This window comes from Zalophus californianus, chromosome 8 (assembly GCF_009762305.2).
Source record: "Zalophus californianus isolate mZalCal1 chromosome 8, mZalCal1.pri.v2, whole genome shotgun sequence".
Classification (NCBI taxonomy): domain Eukaryota; kingdom Metazoa; phylum Chordata; class Mammalia; order Carnivora; family Otariidae; genus Zalophus; species Zalophus californianus.
The window spans coordinates 114487013-114506713 of record NC_045602.1 but is presented as its reverse complement, the minus strand read 5'-3'; the positions used below and the strand labels follow the sequence as shown (position 1 = coordinate 114506713).

At 47.8% G+C, this 19701-nt stretch overlaps 1 protein-coding gene across 5 annotated transcripts; it reads left to right on the top strand.

Annotated features, from left to right (window-relative positions):
• The first annotated feature begins 512 nt into the window (after positions 1-512).
• On the top strand, positions 513-17795 carry SUN5 (Sad1 and UNC84 domain containing 5). 5 transcript variants are annotated; one of them, XM_027622789.2, is made up of 14 exons: positions 513-681; positions 1338-1406; positions 1977-2035; positions 2249-2323; positions 3393-3459; positions 4275-4336; positions 8212-8261; positions 9574-9608; positions 10207-10315; positions 14294-14372; positions 15224-15339; positions 15804-15971; positions 16468-16554; positions 17613-17795. In XM_027622789.2, exons 1-14 carry the CDS (start codon positions 617-619, stop codon positions 17736-17738), a joined length of 1167 nt encoding a protein of 388 aa, XP_027478590.2. In that variant the 5' UTR covers positions 513-616; the 3' UTR covers positions 17739-17795. The 5 variants fall into 5 exon arrangements, with proteins under 5 accessions (XP_027478590.2, XP_027478591.2, XP_027478592.2 ...); XM_027622790.2 differs by lacking the exon at positions 2249-2323; XM_027622791.2 differs by lacking the exons at positions 1338-1406; positions 2249-2323.
• The last annotated feature ends 1906 nt before the right edge of the window (positions 17796-19701 follow it).

Here is a 19701-nt window from a genome sequence, read left to right as displayed (position 1 = left end):
AATAAACTCTCCATCAGCAGGGCTGACAGGAAAAAAAACATAGCCAGACATTTCCACTCTATTATGCTTTTATTTGTCTCCAGGAAATGTAGAACTTTATTAAAACAACAGCACATACATCATTTTGTGTTCTGCGAGACATCCACCGGTGAGCAGACTCGCATATAAGATGCCTTCACGTACAGCCTAAGCAGGTGCTTAGGCAGGTGGCAAGTCTGGGAACCTTGGAGCAGGGAAGGAGCTGGGGGCACGAAAAAGCCTGGCCTGGACCTTGGAGCCTCCGCTCTGGCTCGTGCACAGCCCCTGAGATCCTGGCATGGCCCTTCCTGTCCTGGGGCCTCAATTTACTCATCTTGAAAGTGGAAAGTGGGTCACAATGTGTCCGTCCAAGGGGGAGTTCCAGGGCCAAGCTGGAGACTGGGCAGAGACCCCGCCCCCCCGCCCCCTGCTCTATGAGGTCACAGTGCCCACAGCTCCGCTTGACCTGGCGAGATCCCGTGTGGCACCTTCCAGGGAACGCTAGGAAGTGGCAGCAGTGGCAGCCGCTTCCCCCTCGCTGACTCCCAGAGAGCCCCCACACCACCGACCCCCCCAGATTTCCTAGAGAAGAAAATCGATGCCACGGTCCTCAAGGAGCCCCGGGGACCTGTGTGACCCGCCCGAGGATGTCAGGCCCAGGAGGTGAGGACGGCAGCCCCTCCCCCTGCCCGGTTCTTTGCAGTTTACAAAACGCTTGCCCTCTGCCCTCTCCCCTGGAGGTGAGTGGGCACGACCCACGGCCTTCATGGAGGCAGCAGCTGAGGTCGGGGAGGTCTGATGGTGGCTTTCCTAAAATCTCCCCGCCAAGGGGGTGGAGGGGCAGTCATCCCCAACACGTGCTTATTGAGCACCTACTGTGTGCGGGCACTGGGCAGGGTGCCGGGGACACGGGCTGCACCCAGCGGGTGTGCTCCCTGCTCCCGTGGAGGTCTCAGGCTAGCGAGGGAGACGGCGGTAAGTGGGGAAATGCGCGCCTCTGCCATCTACCTGCCTACCGCTGGGCCCCCAAAACGGGGCGTATATCCCAAGAGGGTATCCAAAACAATCCCCTGGGGTGAAGGGGAGAACTTACTAGAACTCCAGTGTATATATTTTTAGCTCACCCTCTTTTAATTTCTATTACTCAAGAATGTATAAATAAATTTGCACATTTGAAAGAGTAAATAATATATATGTAGTGTTATATATATAATTTCTTAAGGAATAAACATAAATACATTGGGGGAGGGTATAATAATCAATGTTTGGAGACCATTGTTTTAAGAAATAAATAAAAATTTGTTATCTCACGCACCAAGAGGTCCCAAGAGGTGGATGGCTCCAGAGCACGTCAATGCTGCGTGTCTGCAATGTCCCCTGAGACCCAGGTCCCTGCCATCTTTTTGCTCTTCCTGTTGACCTCCCCGCTGTCAGAGCTGGCTACCACAGTTCCAGGGGCCTGGAGAAGCTTGGCTGTCTAGGTGCAAGGAGAGTGGGCCTTGTTTCCCGTGGGTCTCATTTTAGCGACGAGAAAGCCTTTTCCGCAAGTGCCAGACCTCAATACCCAACCCACCCCCACCCCTCACCCCTGCGGACCTGCCCCCACCGAGCCCACCACAGCAAAGGCACTGGGAGTCCTAGAGCAGGCTGAGAGCAATCAGGATCATCCAAAAGCACACGGGCGGGGTAGGAGGGGACAAGGCACCAAAACCAGCCTCCTGCCAGCAAGGGGAGGGACTGGCTTTTGGCTGATAACCACCGGTGACTACCACAGCAGACGGAGTCCTTTCCTCAAAAGAGACTTGGGTCTGGGGTCAGTCAGCCCTGGGTGTGTCCCTGATTCACAGGCTGGCGGTCTCGGGCAAACCTCTCTGCGCCTCAGTCTCTCAATCTGCAACACGGGGACACTGCGTTTCTTGAAAATTATAAAATGCGATTCTGAGTCTTGTCGTCCCCAGGCTCGCCTCAAGAAGCCGGAACGCCTGCAGGATAACAGAGGACACTTTGTCAAACACGAGTGAGCAGGGAGGGGAGGGGGAGCCCCAGGGTCTTCGTGAACAGTAAGGGGCCGAGGCTCAGAGATGCCCAGATGGGCACCCCGGGGTCACCCAGTGGGGGGCGGGGTGGGAAGCAGGGACGGCCGCCCCAAGCTCAGGGTGCTCCCCTGGTGTCTGCAAGGCACCATGTCCCCAAGGCTGGCACTGACATGACAGCCCCATGCTCTCTGCAGGTGATGCCTTCGTGTTGCCTATCCGCATCAATGCCCCAGCCCTGGGCCTGACCCAGTGCCTGCTGGCGTGTGTGTGTACGTACATACTGAAGAACAGCCCTGGCCTTCAGCGTGGGCCTGGGAAGAGGGCCCAGCCGCAGGCCAGGCTGACCTGGGGGGGGGGCGGGTAAGGCCTCTGCTAGGCTGCAGGGGAGGGAGGGAACTCTGGAAGTGTCAGGGGTGTCATTCCAGCCAGGATCTCTTTGGTGGCTGGAGAGAGGGAGTAGGAGGGAGACACGCTGTTTGGAGGAGGAGCTAACTGTCAGGCCCTCCCCTACTCGACCACCATCCCGGCCCCTGGGCCAGGAGGCCGCTGGTGAAGTCACGGAAAGGGTTTGATGCCACGCGCCCTCACTTCAGAAACGTGGCCTGACCACACTCTAAAGATTTGTCTTCTACTTCTCTGTTCATGCACCTGCCCCTCCACTTACTCATCACCAGTCATTTCTCGCATCATCTGTCCACAGAGCCATCTGTTGTCATATCCGTGGGCCCCGTTATTTTTCAGCCAGCCAGTCAACCATTCACCGAATCGACCATCAGGTTCCCCGTTCCTTTACCTGCTGATATTCACACCCACCCAGGCAGCCACCCGTCCATCCTTCTAGCTAGCCTTCCATCTGCCCATCCTCTCATCTGTCTTCCTATTCAGCCACCTTCCAAGCCGTGGCCTCATCGTTCTTCTGTCCATTCTTCTGTCCATGAGCCGTGGTCTCATCATTCTGTCCCACCTACTTATCTATTCCTGAATCCCAACTTTTTATCTAGCTCCCTGCTGGGCAACACCAGGCCGCCAAGGATAAACCAGACAAGGACCTGCCCTTGAGAAACTCCCAGGGTCTGGGAATGGGCAGGGGCACATCCCAGACTTGTTGTGCTCCCGAGTCGCTGTTAGGTAGCTATTAACTGCTGGTCGCAAGCCATGCTCACCTCTAGCACCCGTCCTCCCTCTGCGCTGGCGCTTACCCATAAGCAGAGCAGGGTTACCCTGGGCTTGATTAGAAAATTGAGAGGGTCTCCCAGCAAGAGGGCCTCACCCCCTGCAAGGCTTTGTAGGGTAAGAACAAGGGTGCAGCTGCTCACCGCCCTCCTGCCTCCCCTGCAGCCTGGATCACCAGCCTGGCCTGCTTCTTGAGGACTCAGGTTCGCCAGATTCTGTTCAGTACCTGCAGGTGAGATCACCAGACCAAAGAAGCCATCCCAAACCTGGCTTTTATCATAGCTCTCGCCTCAGAACCCCCTGGGGCTCCCTCCTTCACCTGCAGCCTTCTGGAATCCTTTCCCATGCTTCCTCTCTGAGCCGCCTCATTATGCGTCCTGCTGTGGATCCGTGGGGCCGGCAAGGCTAGGGTTCTCACCCCCTGGGCCTGCTATTCCTATTTCTGCCCCAGTACCTTGGCACATGCTGTTTTTCCCTGCCTGGAATGCCTGTCCCATCCTTTCCCTTCACCCTTCTGGTCCATGCAAACTCCTCCGAATTCCTGCAGAGCTTTTCACCTCATTCATTCCCTTAGAGTTTGCATTCTAAACATCTTAATGCCTACTCTGGGCCCAGACTTGACCCTCACCACTCTTGAGCTCCCAGTCGGGGGAAGGCAGGCAGACACCAAACCAGTGGCAAGGGGAGGAGGCTGGTGTTGACTCTGGAGGTCATAGGAGGAGGGGACGTTCTTTTGTGCTGAATTCTGAAGGATGCGCTCACCAGGACAGAAGTGAGGGAACAGTTTGTAGATGGAGAAAGCGTGTGAAAAGGATGTGGGTGACCCCTGTGAGTGGATCTCTGACGGCCCCAGATACGGGGGTGAGAGCTTTCTTTCCCCTGTGATGCTGTGCAGCCCTAGGACTCAGTCAGCATCTTGGAGGGGGTGTCTCACTGCCCAGGGTGGGTCCTGCCCTTCCGGGTGGGAAAAGGGCAAGGGCCAGGCCAGGACTTGCTAGCCTGTGCAAAGCCCCTCTTCACCTTGACTGCTGCTTCTTTCTCTTCCAGATGCAAGCAGTTCTTCCAGAAGCTCGTGGAAAAGACAGGTGTTCTGGTCCTCTGTGCTTTTGGTACGTCTCCAGGGCCCTGCCCCAGGTAGAGGTATCCCTGAGCTCTCGCCCAACCTGGGGAGGGAAAGAGTGAAGGTTCTGACACTGACGATGTGACCCTGGGCAAGACAGTGACCTTCTAGGAGCCTCAGTTTCCCCATCTGTCTAATGAGTGTTGCTGTGAGGAGTAAATTAACTGATGACCAAGGAAATTTTTTGAAAACTAAGAAAAGCCTTGAAAACTGTAAAGTTCTCCCCCAACCATGGTATGATCGTTATTACTTATTTCTGAGTTTTCTGTGGCCTCCTTCCGACCATTGCTACCCACCTCCCACATCACAGCTTTACTTTCCCAGGCAAAGGGATCTCCTCCCTCCACTCAAGCATACTGGCCCAGGGAAGTGGACTTGGGTGAGGGTGTGTGTGTGCAGAATTTCCTAGGAAATTAGAAATTCCTAGGAAACTTAACCCAACAAATAAGATTTTTTAAAATAATGGCTTTATTGAAATATAATTCGCATCCCATAAAGATCACCATTTTCACATGTATAATTCAGTGGTTTTTAGTGTATTCACAAAGTCATGCACCCATCACCACTATCAAATTCCAGTATTTTCACTACCTCCACAAAGAAATTCCCCAGTCGCTATCACTGGTTTCCTGTTCCCTCTCACCCCAGACCCAGGCGACCAACTACTAATCCACTTTCTGTCTGTATGGATTTGCGTATTCTGGACATTTCATATAAATAGAATCATACAATAATATGGGGTCTTGGTGGTTTCTTTCACTCATCATTGTGTTCTCAAAGTTCATCCATGGTGTAGCATAGAACAGCATTTGACCCTTTTTTATGGCTGAAAATATTCCATTGTATGGATATGCCATATTTTGTTTGTCCATTTATTGTTTGATAGACATTATAGTTGTTTCTGCTTTTTGACCACCATTAATAATGTTCCAGGGAATCTTCCTGTAAAATGTTTGTGTGGACATGTTTTAAATTCTCTTGGGTAGAGGCACCTGGGTGGCTCAGTTGGTTGAGCGTCCCTCAGGTCATGATCCCAGGGTGCTGGGATTGAGTCCCCCATTGGGCTCCCTGCTCAGCAGGAGAGTCTGCTTCTCCCTCTCCCTCTGCCTGCCATTTCCCCTGCTTGGCTCTCTCTCTCTCAAATAAATACATAAAGTCTTTAAATAAAGAAAGAATTTCTCTTGGGTTTATGTTTAGAAGTGGAATTGCTGAGTCATGAGGCAACTCTATACTTAACTATCTGAGAAATTGCCAAATTTTTTTCCAAAGTAGCTGCACCATTTTACGTTCCCTCACCACCGTTATGAGGGTCCAATTTCTCCACATCCTCACCAACACTGGTTATTATCTTTTATTTTAGCCATTTGGGGAGGGGGTGAAGTGGTATCTCACTGTGGTTTTTATTTCATTTCCCTAATGACTAACGATGTTGAGCATCTTTTCATGTGCTTGTTGGTCATTTGTAGATCTTCTTTGGTGAAATGTCTATTCAGATCTTGGCCCATTTTTAAATTGGTTTGTCTTTTTATTATTGAGTTGTAAAGGTTTCTTATGTAGTCTGAATACAAGTCCCTTATCAGATATACAATTTGCAAGTATTTTCTCCCATTCTGTGGGTTGTCTTTTCACTTTCTTGATGGTTTCCTTTGTGACACAAATTTTTAAATTTTTTTAAAAAAGATTTTATTTATTTATTTGAGAGAGTGAGAGAGAGAGAGAGAGAAAGAGCACACAAGCTGAGGAAGAGGCAGAGGGAGAGGGAGAAGCAGACTCCCCGTGGAGCAGGGAGCCCGATGCAGGGCTCAATCCCAGGACCCTGGGATCATGACCTGAGCCCAAAGGCAGACACTTAACTGACTGAGCCACCCAGGCGTCCCAAATTTTTTAAATTTTGATAAAGTCCAATTTATCTATATTTTCTTTTGTCATATATGTGCTTTAATGTCAGATGCAAGAAACTATTGCCTAACCTAAAGCCATAAAGACTTACTCCCACTTTTTCTTCCAGGATTTGTATAGTTTTAGCCCTTACATTTAGGTTTATGATCCATTTTTGAGTTAATTTTTGCATATGGTGTGAGGTAAGGGTCCAGCTCCATTCTTTGGAATGTAGATATCCAGTTGTTCCATTTATTGAAAAGACTATTTTTTCCCTTATTGAATTGTCTGGCACCCTTATTGAAAATCAATTGATCATAAATGTGAGGGTTTATTTCTGGACGGTTAATTTTATTCCCTTGATCTATATGTTTAGCTATTTGCCAGTACTACCCTGGATTGATTGCTATAACTTTGTAGTAAGTTTTGAAATCCAGAAGTTTGAGTTCTCCAACTTGTTCTTTTTAAATTATTTGGGCAGTTATAGTCCTTTACATATCCAAATGAATTTTAGGATCAATTTTTCCATTTCTTAAAAAAAGGCTACTAGGATTTTGATTCATAGATGAATTTGGGGAGTAGTGTCATCTTTTTTTTTTTAAAGATTTTGTTTATTTATTTGACAGAGAGAGACACAGGCTGAGAGGGAACACAAGCAGGGGGAGGGAGAGGGAAAAGCAGGCTTCCCGCTGAGCAGGGAGCCCGATCCCAGGACCCTGGGATCATGACCTGAGCCGAAGGCAGACGCTTAACAACTGAGCCACCCAGGTGCCCCAGGGAGTAGTGTCACCCTAACAATATTAAGTTTTCCAATCCATGAACATGGGTTGTCTTTCCATTATTGACATGTATCTCTATGTCTTCTTTAATTTCCTCCAATGATGTTTTGTTTTTTTCAGAGTGCAAGGTTTGCACTTGTGTTAAATTTATTCCAAGTATTTTATTTTTTGAGATGCTATTGTAAATGGAATTGCTTTCTTAATTTCATTTTCAGATTGTTTATTGCTTGTGTTTAGAAATATAATTGATCTTTACATACTGATCTTGTATCCTGAAACTTTGCTAAATTCATTTATTACTTCTGACACTGGGCAAGACACGCAGTCTTAGATACTTCAGGATTCTGTATGCAAGGTTATGTCATCTGCCTTTTCTTTCTTTCTTTCTTTCTTCTTCTTTTTTTTTTTTTTTGACTAATTGACCTGGCTAAAAGCTTCAGGACAATGTTAAATAGAAATAGCAAGAGTAAGGGTGCCTCAGTGGCTCAGTTGGTTAGGCGTCTGCCTTCGGCTCAGGTCATGATCCCAGGGTCCTGGGATTGAGCCCCATATTGGGCTCCCTCCCCGAGCGGGGAGCCTACTTATCCCTCTTCCCTGCTTGTGCTCTCCCTCACTCTCTCTCAAATAAATAAATAAAATCTTAAAAAAAAAAAAGAAACAACAAGAGTATACATACTTGTCTTCTTCCTTACCTTAGGAAGAAAGCATCCAGTCTTTTACCATTAAGTATGTTATTGGCTGTGGGTTTTCCATAAATGGGCTTTATCAGATTGAGGGAGTTCCATTCTATTCCTGGTTTGTTGATTGTTTTATCATGAACGATGAATAGGTTTTAAAGACTTTTGATAATGGCTTGAATGGTAGGATTTCAGGCAGCACAGAGATCATAATATGCAGGGCAGACCATCTCATTTTCTTTTCTTCACCAATTCTCCCCAGTGGAATGGGGACAGAGACAGGACATGGATTATTTGGTTTATGTGAGACACTTTGCATATATGATATCGCTTGATCATGAAGTGAATATTACTGTTATTCCCATTTTACAGAGGAGGAAATTTAGGTATAGAGAGATTAAATAAGTTCTTCCAAAGTTGCGCAATGTTAGTGCCAAAGCTGGGATTTGAATCCAGATACCTTAATGCCAGAGCTTAAGCTTTTAACCTTTCATCTTACATGGCTTACTCTCATTCTCCTGGCCCCACAGGATTCTGGATGTTTTCTATGCACTTACCATCCAAAATGGAAGTCTGGCAGGTGAGTGTGTGCGCTCTTCAGGCCCCACCACCGACTAACCTCACCCCAACTAAGCAATGTTGCCTCCATCAGCTTCTCTCACTCTCACCACATCTGGACCCTGATCAGTTCCTGACTCATTCCAGCCCCAAATCTCTGCCTCTGCCATGCCACCCACCTGGAACCCATCTCTCCCACCAAAATGTGACTTTAAAAGACCAGATGCAATCGTCCTTCTTCTTACAGGACTCTCCTGTCACTTACTCCCAGAGGTTACCTATCTTTCCTTTGCCAAATCTCCCTCTTAAAGTGGGAGAGTGAGGATGGAACACAATTTTCTCTCTATGCAAGGCAGTTTGTTCTTCTGCTCAAATGAAATGAGACCATTTGCTTTGTGGTTCCTGGGGAGAAAGGAGGAAGAAATCATCGATCCCTGTCAGAGGACAGTAAAGAGTCTCAGAAGGGCTAACGAGAAGGGGATCTGAGGAGCTTGTCCCTCCCTCTCCTCTTCTCTCCTTTTAGACTCCTTCATATACTTCAAAATCCAGCTAAAGTGTCACTTCCCTCAGACAGGTGGAGGTGATGACATTCCCCCTTCCTCCCACAATTTTCTGTAACCATGAATGCAATCTTCTGGAATCATGACTATTTTCCCAACTGTATTGGGAGCTCTTGAAGACAGAGCCAGGTCTGATTCACTCCAGCGATGTCCACCTCAGCTCTGGGCACAGGATTGTCACTATCAGTGTTAGTTGACCAGATGATCAGAAGGAAATGTGGAATGGAGGGAGAGTGGATGGGGCAATGGATGTAGGGATGTAGGGAAATGGCTGGGGGATAGATGGACAGATGAATGGAAGATTGGATGGATGAGAAAATGGACCGATGAGAGGGCAGATGGGATATACCGGTGGGTAAATGGATGGATGGTTGGATGGATGGGTGGATGGATGGATGGATGGTTGCTGAGAGGTTGGATAGATGGGAAAGTGAAAGGATTGGTGGAAGGGTCAATATGTAAGGTAAGTTAGATGGGTAGGAGGGTGGATGGATAAAGAAGGTTGGATAAATGGAAGAGTAGATGAGTGGGCAAGGGTGGTTGGATGGGATGGTGGATGGGTGGAAGGGTGGATGGGTGTGGATGAATGGGTTTAAAATGGAAGGTATATTGGATTTTGGATAGATGGTAGGTGGGTGAATGAATGGAAGAGTAAATGGGAAGGTGGATAAATGGATGGATTTATGGTTGTAGGAGAATGGATGGATAAAGTTCTATTGGGCCCAGATTAGGGCATCTGAAAAAGATCCCTTGCTTTCCTCAATACCCTACCAGGATGACAGCATAAATAGTCCACTGCAGAGCTTGAGGTAAGAAGAATCTGCTAAATAGTCTTATTATCACCTAAACACCATAATTATATCTAGGTCCTGTGATGTATTAGCTACGAATGTGGGTTCTGCTGTCAGACCAACCTAGGTTTAAATCCCAGCTCCCATACTTCCTGCATGGTTAAACTTCTGCAAGTTACTTCACCTCTCTGGGCCTTTGACTTCTCATTTATGAGATGAGGCATAACACCCACCGTGCTCTGGGTAATTATCAATATTAAAGAAGTTGTAAACTGTCCTGAATAATTCCTGGCCTAAGTTTAGCCCTCAGCAAATGGTAGCTGAGGAGAAATTTTAACCAACAAGTTACCACCTGGTGGCAGCATCCTTAATCGCAAACAAAATACTCGAATATTTGGAAGGAGTAAGTTGAATTTAAAAATATTCCAAGTAAGAGGAAGAGCATGAGTAATATTTTAGAGATAAGAACCTGCTGGGTGGGGCCAGAGATGGGCCCAGGAGAGTGAGCAAATCTGAGGCTAATTCTTTGTGGGCTGACTGACAAAAGTAGAAGCTGAGGGTGACAATAGCAGCATCACAAATCAGTTGGTCCATGTTTTATCTCCTTCCTCCTAAGAATGTACCAGGAGAAGGTGCGGCATCACACTGGGGAAATCCAGGACCTCCGAGGTAACATGACCCAGCTCATCGCCAAGCTCCAGTTGATGGAAGCCATGTCAGACGAGGTGAGATCCTGGCCATTCTGCTCCCAAACATCTGACTTCTCTCTTTGTTTAATGCCTTTTTTCCTATTTCTCAAGTTTTGTTGGAGCACATCCCCCAACAACTTCCTGGAAGAGAGTGAAATAGGAGACGTACTAATTTGCTTAGAACTTGCACATTTGAAAATATCTTTATTTTACCCTTGCATTTGATTGGTAGTTGGGCTGCGTGTAGAATTCTAGATAGGAAAGTTTCCCCTAAAATTTTCGAAAGAATTCCACTATTGTGTTTTAGTTATACTGTTGCTGTTGAGAAGTGTAATAGTGCTATTATTGGTCCTTTGAGTATGATCTGTTTTTTTTTTTTTCCTATCTCTGGGAGTTTGTAGGATGTTCTTTTTATTTCCAGTGTTCTATATTTAACTTGCTTGGGGTGGGGTTGCTGAGCTTATTGGATCTATGGGTTGATGTTTTTCAGTAGTTTTTTAAATTCCTTGTTTATGTCTTAAAATATTGTTTTTATTATGTCTTAATATATTATGTCTTAAAATATTATTTCCTCCCCACTATCTATCTCCTCTCCTGGGACTCCAATTACATCTATGCTAGAATTTTAGAGTGTGTTCCACATAATTCCTATGCTATTACCTGGTGTGTTTGATTTTCATTCTTTTTCTCTATGTGCTTAAGTTTTTGATGTTTTCTATTCACATTTCTTCAGGTTCACTAATGATCTTGTATTCTGTTCTGTCCAATCTACTATTAAACTTTTTCCAGTAAGTTCTTAATTTCATACGTTGCATTGTTTAGTTCTAGAATATATATTTGATTCTTTTTCATAAATTTTAATTCTGTGGTGAAATTCTCTAACATCTCATCTATGGTGTCCATTTTTTCTTTTATTTAACATTTTGTCATAGATATTTTTAAATCCTTGTCTGCTAAATCCAATATTTGGATCATCTATGGTCTTTCTCTATTATCTGATTTTCTTTGGAGTATCAATCATATGGTCTTGTATCTTCATGTCCAGAAATTTTTTAGTGTTTTTCTGGACATTGTATACAAAAGAACTGTATGCGCCGGATAATTATAACTTCAACTAGAGAGAGTTCTCCCTTTTCTTTGTAAGGAAGATGAATACACTGATCACCTCTATGTAGATCTTCATTGTGCTGGTTCAGACCTGGATTGCAATTTGTATAAGACTTAGTCAGAGGTTTCAGCTTAACCCTTCAATGTCATGCCCATGCAGCTTCAAACTTTTGGTAGATGTCTTGATGGGAAAGACTGAGCATATGTCTGAGGCTTCTCAAGTCTCCAATTTTGTCTTCCAACCCTGCATCAATTCAAAATCTCTGACCCCAGGGGTAACCTTCTCTGCCAGGGGCAAGCTTGGATTCTCAGCCTCTAATTGTGTCCATAATTGGTTTAGTGCCTTCAGGTGCAGCTAAAGCTTCTGAGTATTGATTCACCACTCCCCCTAGGGCAGTGGTTCTCAGAGTGTGACCCCCATATCAGCAGCATCAGCATTACCTGGGAAAATATTAGAAATACAAATCAATGGGCCCTCCTCAGACCTACTGAAGATGGAAACCAACCATCTGTGTTTCAACAAGCCCTCCAAATGATTCTGATATATACTAAGAAGACTTTTCTAGGGCTTTAATCTCTTGCTTATTTTGTTTTGAGGTCCCCTCACTGAAAGGGACTTGGTTTCCCAAGCGTTGTGAGACTGGGAAGTTTTACTCTGTCTTTCAGAAGTTTTCAAGGTAGCTCTTTAGCCCCTTCCATAGTTCTGGGTTTCAGTTAACATCTTATAGGGAAAACTGTTCAGGTTTGAGGCTCATCAAGTCTCCAATTTTGTCTTTTTAGTCCTGTGTGACTGTTAAAATCTTTGCTGCTTTCTCTTTCACCAGTAGCAGCCCTTGTTCAGCCTAAATCCACGTCTTCAGCTCATGCCCAGAATTATCAAATGCCCCCAGGGATTAAAATATTGTTAGCGGATTTCAGAATGGGTCTCTCCTCTCTATACTTTTAATCCCTCTGGTTCTCATTGCTCCCATAGCTCAGTGGTGGCTTTAAAATATGATTTAGTAAACTATATGGCCTTTCCTAGTTGTTTTTATTCGGAGCATTGATCCTCTGTAACTTATTACATCTTACCTGGAAGCCCTACATCTCACCTTACATCTTAAATGTCATGATAATTTGCCTATGGGCTGGCTACACTTGGGGCCATTACAATCTGGAAACTCATGTCCTTTAGTCCTAAAAAGTGTTCTTTACTCATGTGATTAAATGGGTGTTTCCCCCCCAGCCATATTTGTTTTATTCTCATTTTTGAAGCTCCTTTTATTTGGATGTTAAATTCCTGAACTCATCCTCTATTTTCTTCCATTTCTCCCTGTTTTCTTCTCTTTGTTTGTTCTGAAATTGAGAACATAATCTCAGCTTTATCTACCAAAACTTCTACTGGGTTTTTCGTTTTTGTTAATATATTCTGAATTCCTAAGAATTTTCTTTTTTTTCTTCTTTCTGGGTGTTCCTTTTCATAGATTTCTATTCTTGTTTTATGGATGCAATATCTTTTCTTACCTTTTGGAGCTTAGGCAGGTCACCAAACTTTCTGAGTTTCCACATCAACAAAACAAATCATAATCACTGCCCTGCAACCCTGTGGCTAGTCTAGTTACTACTGCCACACAACAAACTGCTCCAAAACTTGGTGGTGCTAAACAATCATTTTATTATGCTCAGAGATTCTGTGGGTCAGGGATTCAAATAGGATGCAGTGGGGATGGTTTGTCACTGCTCCACGATGCCTGAGGCTCACCTGGGAAGACTTGAAGGCTGGGGTGACTTGGTAACTCTATCTGGACCCATCTGAAAGCATCTTCACTCACATGTCTAGAAGTTGATATTGGTTATCAGCTGGGAACTCAGGGCTGTTGACTAAAGCACTCATACATGTGTTCTTAGTGTTGTGTGGGCTTCCTCACAGCATGGTAGCTGGCTTCCAAGAGTGAGCGTCCCCAGAGAACCAAGTAGAGCTGTACCCCCTTTTAGACTTAGTCCAGAAGTCACATGACATCACCTCTGCCAGAGCCACGGGCCCACCTCTCAACAGACAGAGTATCAAAGTCATATTGAGAGAAAAGTGTGTTACAGGAGACTTTGTTGTGGCCATTTTGGGGAGATACAATCTGCCACAGTTTTGAAGAGACTAATAAAAATAATAGCCAGCATTTACTGAGTATCAACTGTGCTAAGTGCTTTGCAGTCTTTATCTGGCAGGAGAGTGTAGTAGCTAAGGGCCCAAACACTGGGACCAAACTGCCTGGCTCTGCCTCTTACCAGCTGTGTGACCTTGCACACATTACCTTTTGTGCCTTAATATTCTTATCTTTAAAATGGGGGTGATCGGGGCACCTGGGTGGCTCAGTCGTTAAGCGTCTGCCTTCGGCTCAGGTCATGATCCCGGGTCCTGGGATCGAGCCCCGCATCGGGCTCCCTGCTCCGCAGGAAGCCTGCTTCTCCCTCTCCCACTCCCCCTGCTTGTGTTCCTGCTTTCACTGTGTCTCTCTCTGTCAAATAAATAAAGAAAATCTTAAAAAAAAAAAAACAACAAAGAAGGCCAAGATTCAGAGGGGCGATAACTAGCCCAAAGCCCCACAGCAGTAAAAGTTTGTCTGACTCCAGACCCCCTGCCTCTTCACTAAGAGTCCTGTCCCAAGTGCAACAGCCTGTCATGATGCACGTGGAAGCACCGAAGAAACCCAGTGGGCAGGGGGGTAGGGATGGCTCTGTGTCACCTGGGCCTCCTCACAGTGGGGTGACTGGGTGGTCTTCTGCCAGGACCAGCCACGGTCTCCACAGGCAGGGGTAAACAGTTCAGGACAAGAGAGTTCCTGCAGTCACCTGTCACTTGGTGTGAACACACGCGTGGACGTGACCTGTCAGAACACATCAGCACACAGCCTGTGTTTTCTGCCTCCTCAGGAAAAACTTGCCCAGAAAATAATGAAGATGATACAAGGAGATTTTATTGAAAAGCCAGACTTTGCCCTAAAATCTATAGGTAAGTGACTCCCCCTCACCCCTCACCCCCCACACCGCAACAGTCTGCCCGCATCAAGTTTCCCCAGAAACTCTTCAGAGGATGGATTTCAGTTCTGGTCTGGTGCACTCTCTGCTGCTGGGAAGTTCACGGTCAGAGCTAACCTCTGGCCCCCAGATGGTTCTCTTGCTACAATTTTCTGTTGTCTCGAAAGGGGGGCTGAGGCAGGGAGAGAAGGCCCCCCATGACCCCTCTACCCACTCACCATCCTCCAGACCCAGAGGCCAGCAGAGCCGCACCTGCCCCACGTCAGGGAGAACAGTTGTGGGTGGGAATCAGTGCTGTGGAAAACCAGAGCAGGTGGCTGGGAGAGAGGGGCCCCGGGCAGAGGGCGGTGTGGGAGGACGTTTGAGTTGAGACCTGGCCAGGAGGGAAAAGTACTCCCGACCCAGGGGAGCCCAAGTGAAGGTACCCCTGTGGGGAGGCAGCAGGAGCATGCGAGGGGCAGGCGGAAGGAGGCGAGGCAGGGCGGGCAGGGTGGACTGGCCCGGGCCCAAGGGCATGTGGGGTCAGAGGGCATGGGCTTAAGCTCTCAGGGCAGGAGTGCCCTCCTCTGTGCAATAGGCCTAACGACAGCCATCAGAATAATGAGGAGGCTGTCATTAATGAGGCTCTGAGGGAAGGACTTCGCTGGGTTAACTCCTTTGCTCCTCACAGCAACGCCAGGAGGTGAATGTTAGCATTCCTGTTGTTGCTGCTCTTCTTACTCCCATTTCCCAGAGAACACCGAAGTCCAGAGAGGGCCAGTGGCTCACCCAAAGCGCTCGCCTGGCACATAGTCAGTGCCCAACCAGACCCTCCCTCCCAAACAGGGGCCTCCATCGACTTTGAGCAAACGTCAGCCACGTACAACCACGACAAGGCTCGCTCCTACTGGAACTGGATCCGGCTGTGGAACTATGCGCAGCCCCCGGACGTGATCCTCGAGGCAGGGGGGCTGGGGGGATGAGGAGAGGGTGGCAGGGGTGTGGTCAGGGTTCTGGGAGCAGGACCTGGAAGTGGACACTGGGGGTGTGCGCAAAGGGGGTGGGGCCCTGGGGTAGGGGGAGAGGTAAAAACACAACACAGAGACGGGGCAGGGGCAGGGAAGGGACAGCCTGCTTCGGCACCGGAAGGGGCCCGCCACCCATGCCTCAAGACCTGAGGGTCAAGGAACCCTCACGGCCCCAAGCAGGCTCCTGTCCTCCCTGTGCCGGGCTGAGCGGAAGGCTCATTCTTGCTGCCGGCAGTCAGGGGAGCTTCCTGGAGTTGGTGGTGCTTGACCTAAGCTTTGTAGATGGAAGGATCTGGCTCATCCAGGAGGCAAAGAGATCTAGGTGAGCCAGGGTGGGACAAGGAATTCACCTTCACCCACCCACCCAGCATGGCCCCCATTGCACCTGCCCCTTCCAGCCCAACATGACACCTGGCAACTGCTGGGCCTTCTCCGGGGACCGAGGCCAGGTGACCATCCGACTGGCCCAGAAGGTCTACCTGTCCAACCTGACACTGCAGCACATCCCCAAGACCATCTCACTGTCGGGCAGCCTGGACACCGCTCCCAAGGACTTCGTCATTTACGTGAGCACGCCCCAGCAGGGAGCAAGGCTTGGCTAAGGGGACAGCCTCATATGGTGGGACTCCGGGCACTCCATCTGCACAACCCACCAGGCTAGAGAGGCTGGCTGAGGCTTTGTCAAGGCTGAGGGTGGCCGGGTTCAGAGCTGATCACAGCCTTTGAGGATGGGCGATAAGCAGCTATTTTATATCAAGCCAAGCTTTTCAGAGCCAGTTTGGTCTTCAGAGACCATTGACAAAGGAACTGAGGTCCAGAAAAGGGTCAGGGAAACACTCAAATCCTACAAGTCAGTGACAGAGTTAGAAGAGGACCCTCAGGCTTTTGATTCCCAGTCAAGTACTCTTTCCTATCCATTATTCTGTGCTGCAGTGGAATGATGCCCCAAGAGGTAGGGAGTTCCCCATCCTGGGAGGTAAGCAAGTCTCAGCTGGAGAGGGGCAGCACCCTCTGAAGGCCCTCCCCGTACCTGATACTTTCTCCTTGGTTCTGATTCTACAGGGCATGGAAGGGTCTCCCAGGGAGGAGGTGTTCCTGGGGGCATTTCAGTTTCAGCCGGAAAACATCATTCAGATGTTTCAGCTCCAGGTACCGGAGAAAAGCTGCCCATGTCGAGCACATATTGAACGTACACCATGTGCAGGGCTTTTCCCCAGGGAACCCCATTTTGTCGCCCCAGTAGCCTCGGGGGTGTACAACTGTCACTAGCTCACTTGACAAGTGAGGAAACTGAGGCTCAGAGCATGGAGCTACTGCCCAGGGCCAAAATGGGACCCCGATGAGATCCATCCAGCTTCTGGCAATACATCATTCCCCCGACCTGCCCCGGAGCCCACACGCTGCAGTTCCTCCAGGGACAGCAGATGTGAAACAGGAGGGGCCCGCTGGGCCAGGGTTGCTGGCTTCCAACTTAGCGTCTCCATCCTGGGAGACCCCGTTATCAGCTCCTGATCCAATGGAGGCCTGAAGGGGCGGAAGTTGGGAACAGAAGTAGGACACAAGGGGTAGCTGGTAGAATGGCCTTGAGACTCAGGCTGACACTGACCCAAACCCCGACCCCACAAATCTGCGTGATCTTGGGCCATTCCCTTCCTCTCTAGGCCTCAGGTTCCCCTTTGTAATTCCCTGGGAGGTTCAAAGCATCCAGTGAGATCTCAAAGGCCAAGGCCCCAGCTTTTGCACTGGGCTCCATCCCCTCTGGGGCGGGGGGGGGGGGGGGGGGGGGCGGGCAAAACGGGAGAGGGCAGCACTCACTGAGCGTCTACCAGGTGGCAGGCCAGCTAGCTCCAGGATCTTGTTTCATGCCCACAACAAACCTGGGAAGCAGATATTAACCCTCCCATCTTTCGGAGGGGGGAAACTGAGACCCCAAGGGGGGCAGTGATTTGCCCTGGGGTCCCACAGCCATATGTACCAGGGCCCCAAGGCTGGGACACTTTCTCAATCACAGTATATCCGTCCTTCTGGCCTCAGCACCTTCCATGCCAGCCCCTGAGTATCAATTTCCTGTGTGGCTTCAGTCCATTCTACTCTCTGAGCCTCAGTTTTCCCACCTGTGAAATGGGAGCCTTCCTTTCCACTTCCAAACACCCCTCTGGAAAGGCAGAGTGGAAGCCAATGGCTCCATGTCTGTGAGTCTCTTGCAGAACCAGCTTGCCCGAGCTTTTGGGGCTGTCAAGGTGAAGATATCGAGCAACTGGGGGAACCCACGCTTCACTTGCCTGTACCGAGTGCGTGTGCACGGCTCTGTGACCCCACCTAGAATGCCCTAGAGAGCAGTCGAACTAGAGCCCCTACCCCAAGAGAGATTAAAGTTTATTCTTCACAGCTCAGCCCAAGACTGAGTGTCTTTTGGCTCCAAAGAGTGAGGGTGGGCTAACATGTGATGTCTGAGGCCACGGTTAGCAATTCTCCACCATGTCCCGAGTGTCCAGGCCCCCTCACAATAGCCCCACGAGGCCCCATGTCACAGATGGGGACAGTGAAGTCTCCAAGCAAAAACTAGCCAGAGGTCACAGCTCACAAATGTTGCACCAGGATTTAAAGCTATGCAGTCTCACACCTGTACGTAAGCCATCTCCCTGGCTTCACGTCACGCTCCGCCCTGACCCAGGTGTGACCGTGGGCAAGACCCAGCCCTCCCAGGGCCTCAGTGTCCCCCTCTGTACAACAGAACAAGATTGTGGCTCTTGTATCAGATGAGGTGGGGGATGAGAAGTCCCACCTTGTCCACCACAGAATGTTTCATCACACAGACCATCGATTGTGTGGCATTAGACAGGACACACACCCTCTCTGGACCTCACTTTTTCCAGGTATCACACATCTATTTCATGTTGTGCCTCCAAAGATGGTAAGTAAACAAAGTAAAAAGACAGCCCACAGAACAGGAGAAAATATTTGCAAATTATATATCTGATAAAGGATTCATATCCAGAATATATAAAGACTCCTAAAACTCAACCACCACCACAACAAAAACAATTCAAAAATGGGCAAAAGACTTGAATAGACATTTCTCTTAAGAAATATACAAATGGGGGCGCCTGGGTGGCTCAGTCCATTAAGCGTCTGCCTTCAGCTCAGGTCATGATGCCAGTGTCCTGGGATCGAGCCCCACGTCGGGCTCCCTGCTCAGTGGAGAGCCTGCTTCTCCCTCTCCCTCTGCCCCTCTCTCATGCCCTCTCTCTCCATTTCAAATGAATAGAATCTTTTAAAACAAACCGTGGTTGCCAAATACATTTAAAAAAAAGAAATATACAATTTAAAAAAAAAGAAATATACAAATGGCCAGTAAGCACAGTGAAGATCACTAATCATTAGAGAAATGCAAATCAAAACTCCATTGAGATACCACCTCCCACCCATTAGGATGGCTTCTATAAAAAAACCAAAATAAGAGTTGATGAGGAGGTGGAGAAATCAGAACCCTGTGCACTGCTGGTGGGCACGTAAAATGACACAGCCACAGTGGAAAATAGCATGGTTATTCCTCAAAATATTAAAACTAGAATTGCAGTCTGATCCGGCAATCCCACATCTGCAGGTACATGCCCCGCAAGAACTGAAAGCAGGGTCTCAAAGAGGCATCTGAATACCCATGTTCACAGCGGCATTGTTCACAATAGCTAGAACCTGGAAGCAACCCGCGTGTCCAACAAACAGGTGAACAGACGAACAAAATATGACATGGACACACGTGGAATATTGTTCAGCTGGAAAAGGAAGGAAATTCTGCAATTGGCTCCAACATGGATGAACCTGGAGGACATTATGCTAAATGAATAAGGCAGTCACAGAAAGACAAACACGGCATGATGCCACTTATATGAGCTACTGAGGGTGGTCAAATTCAGAGACAAGAAGTAGACTTGTTACCAAGGGCTGGGGGCAGGGGAGAATGGGGGGCTAAAGGTTTAATTATAGACAGTTTCAGTTCTACAAAATGGAACGAGCTATGGAGACGGCGGGTGATGATGGTTGCACATGATTATGAATATAGTTAATACCACTGAACTGCAAACTTTAAAATAGTTAAGATGGTAAATTTTATGTTATATGTATTTTACCACAATAAAAATTTGCAAAAAAAAAAAAAGCTATAAAATACCTTAAATCCTTTCATGGAGACAATTTGGGATACTTTAGAAATGTAAGAAAATCCTATAAATTACGATAGCACATTCCATCATTACTGTGTACTATTAGAAAGGCAGATGTAAATTTTTTGAAGTT

Coding starts and splice junctions, on each gene's coding strand:
- SUN5 (XM_027622789.2), top strand. CDS start 617: ATGCCACGGTCCTCAAGGAGCCCCGGGGACCTGTGTGACCCGCCCGAG. Junction 3,460..4,274: donor ATTCTGTTCAGTACCTGCAG/GTGAGATCACCA, acceptor TTTCTCTTCCAG/ATGCAAGCAGTTCTTCCAGA. Junction 9,609..10,206: donor AGTCCACTGCAGAGCTTGAG/GTAAGAAGAATC, acceptor CTTCCTCCTAAG/AATGTACCAGGAGAAGGTGC.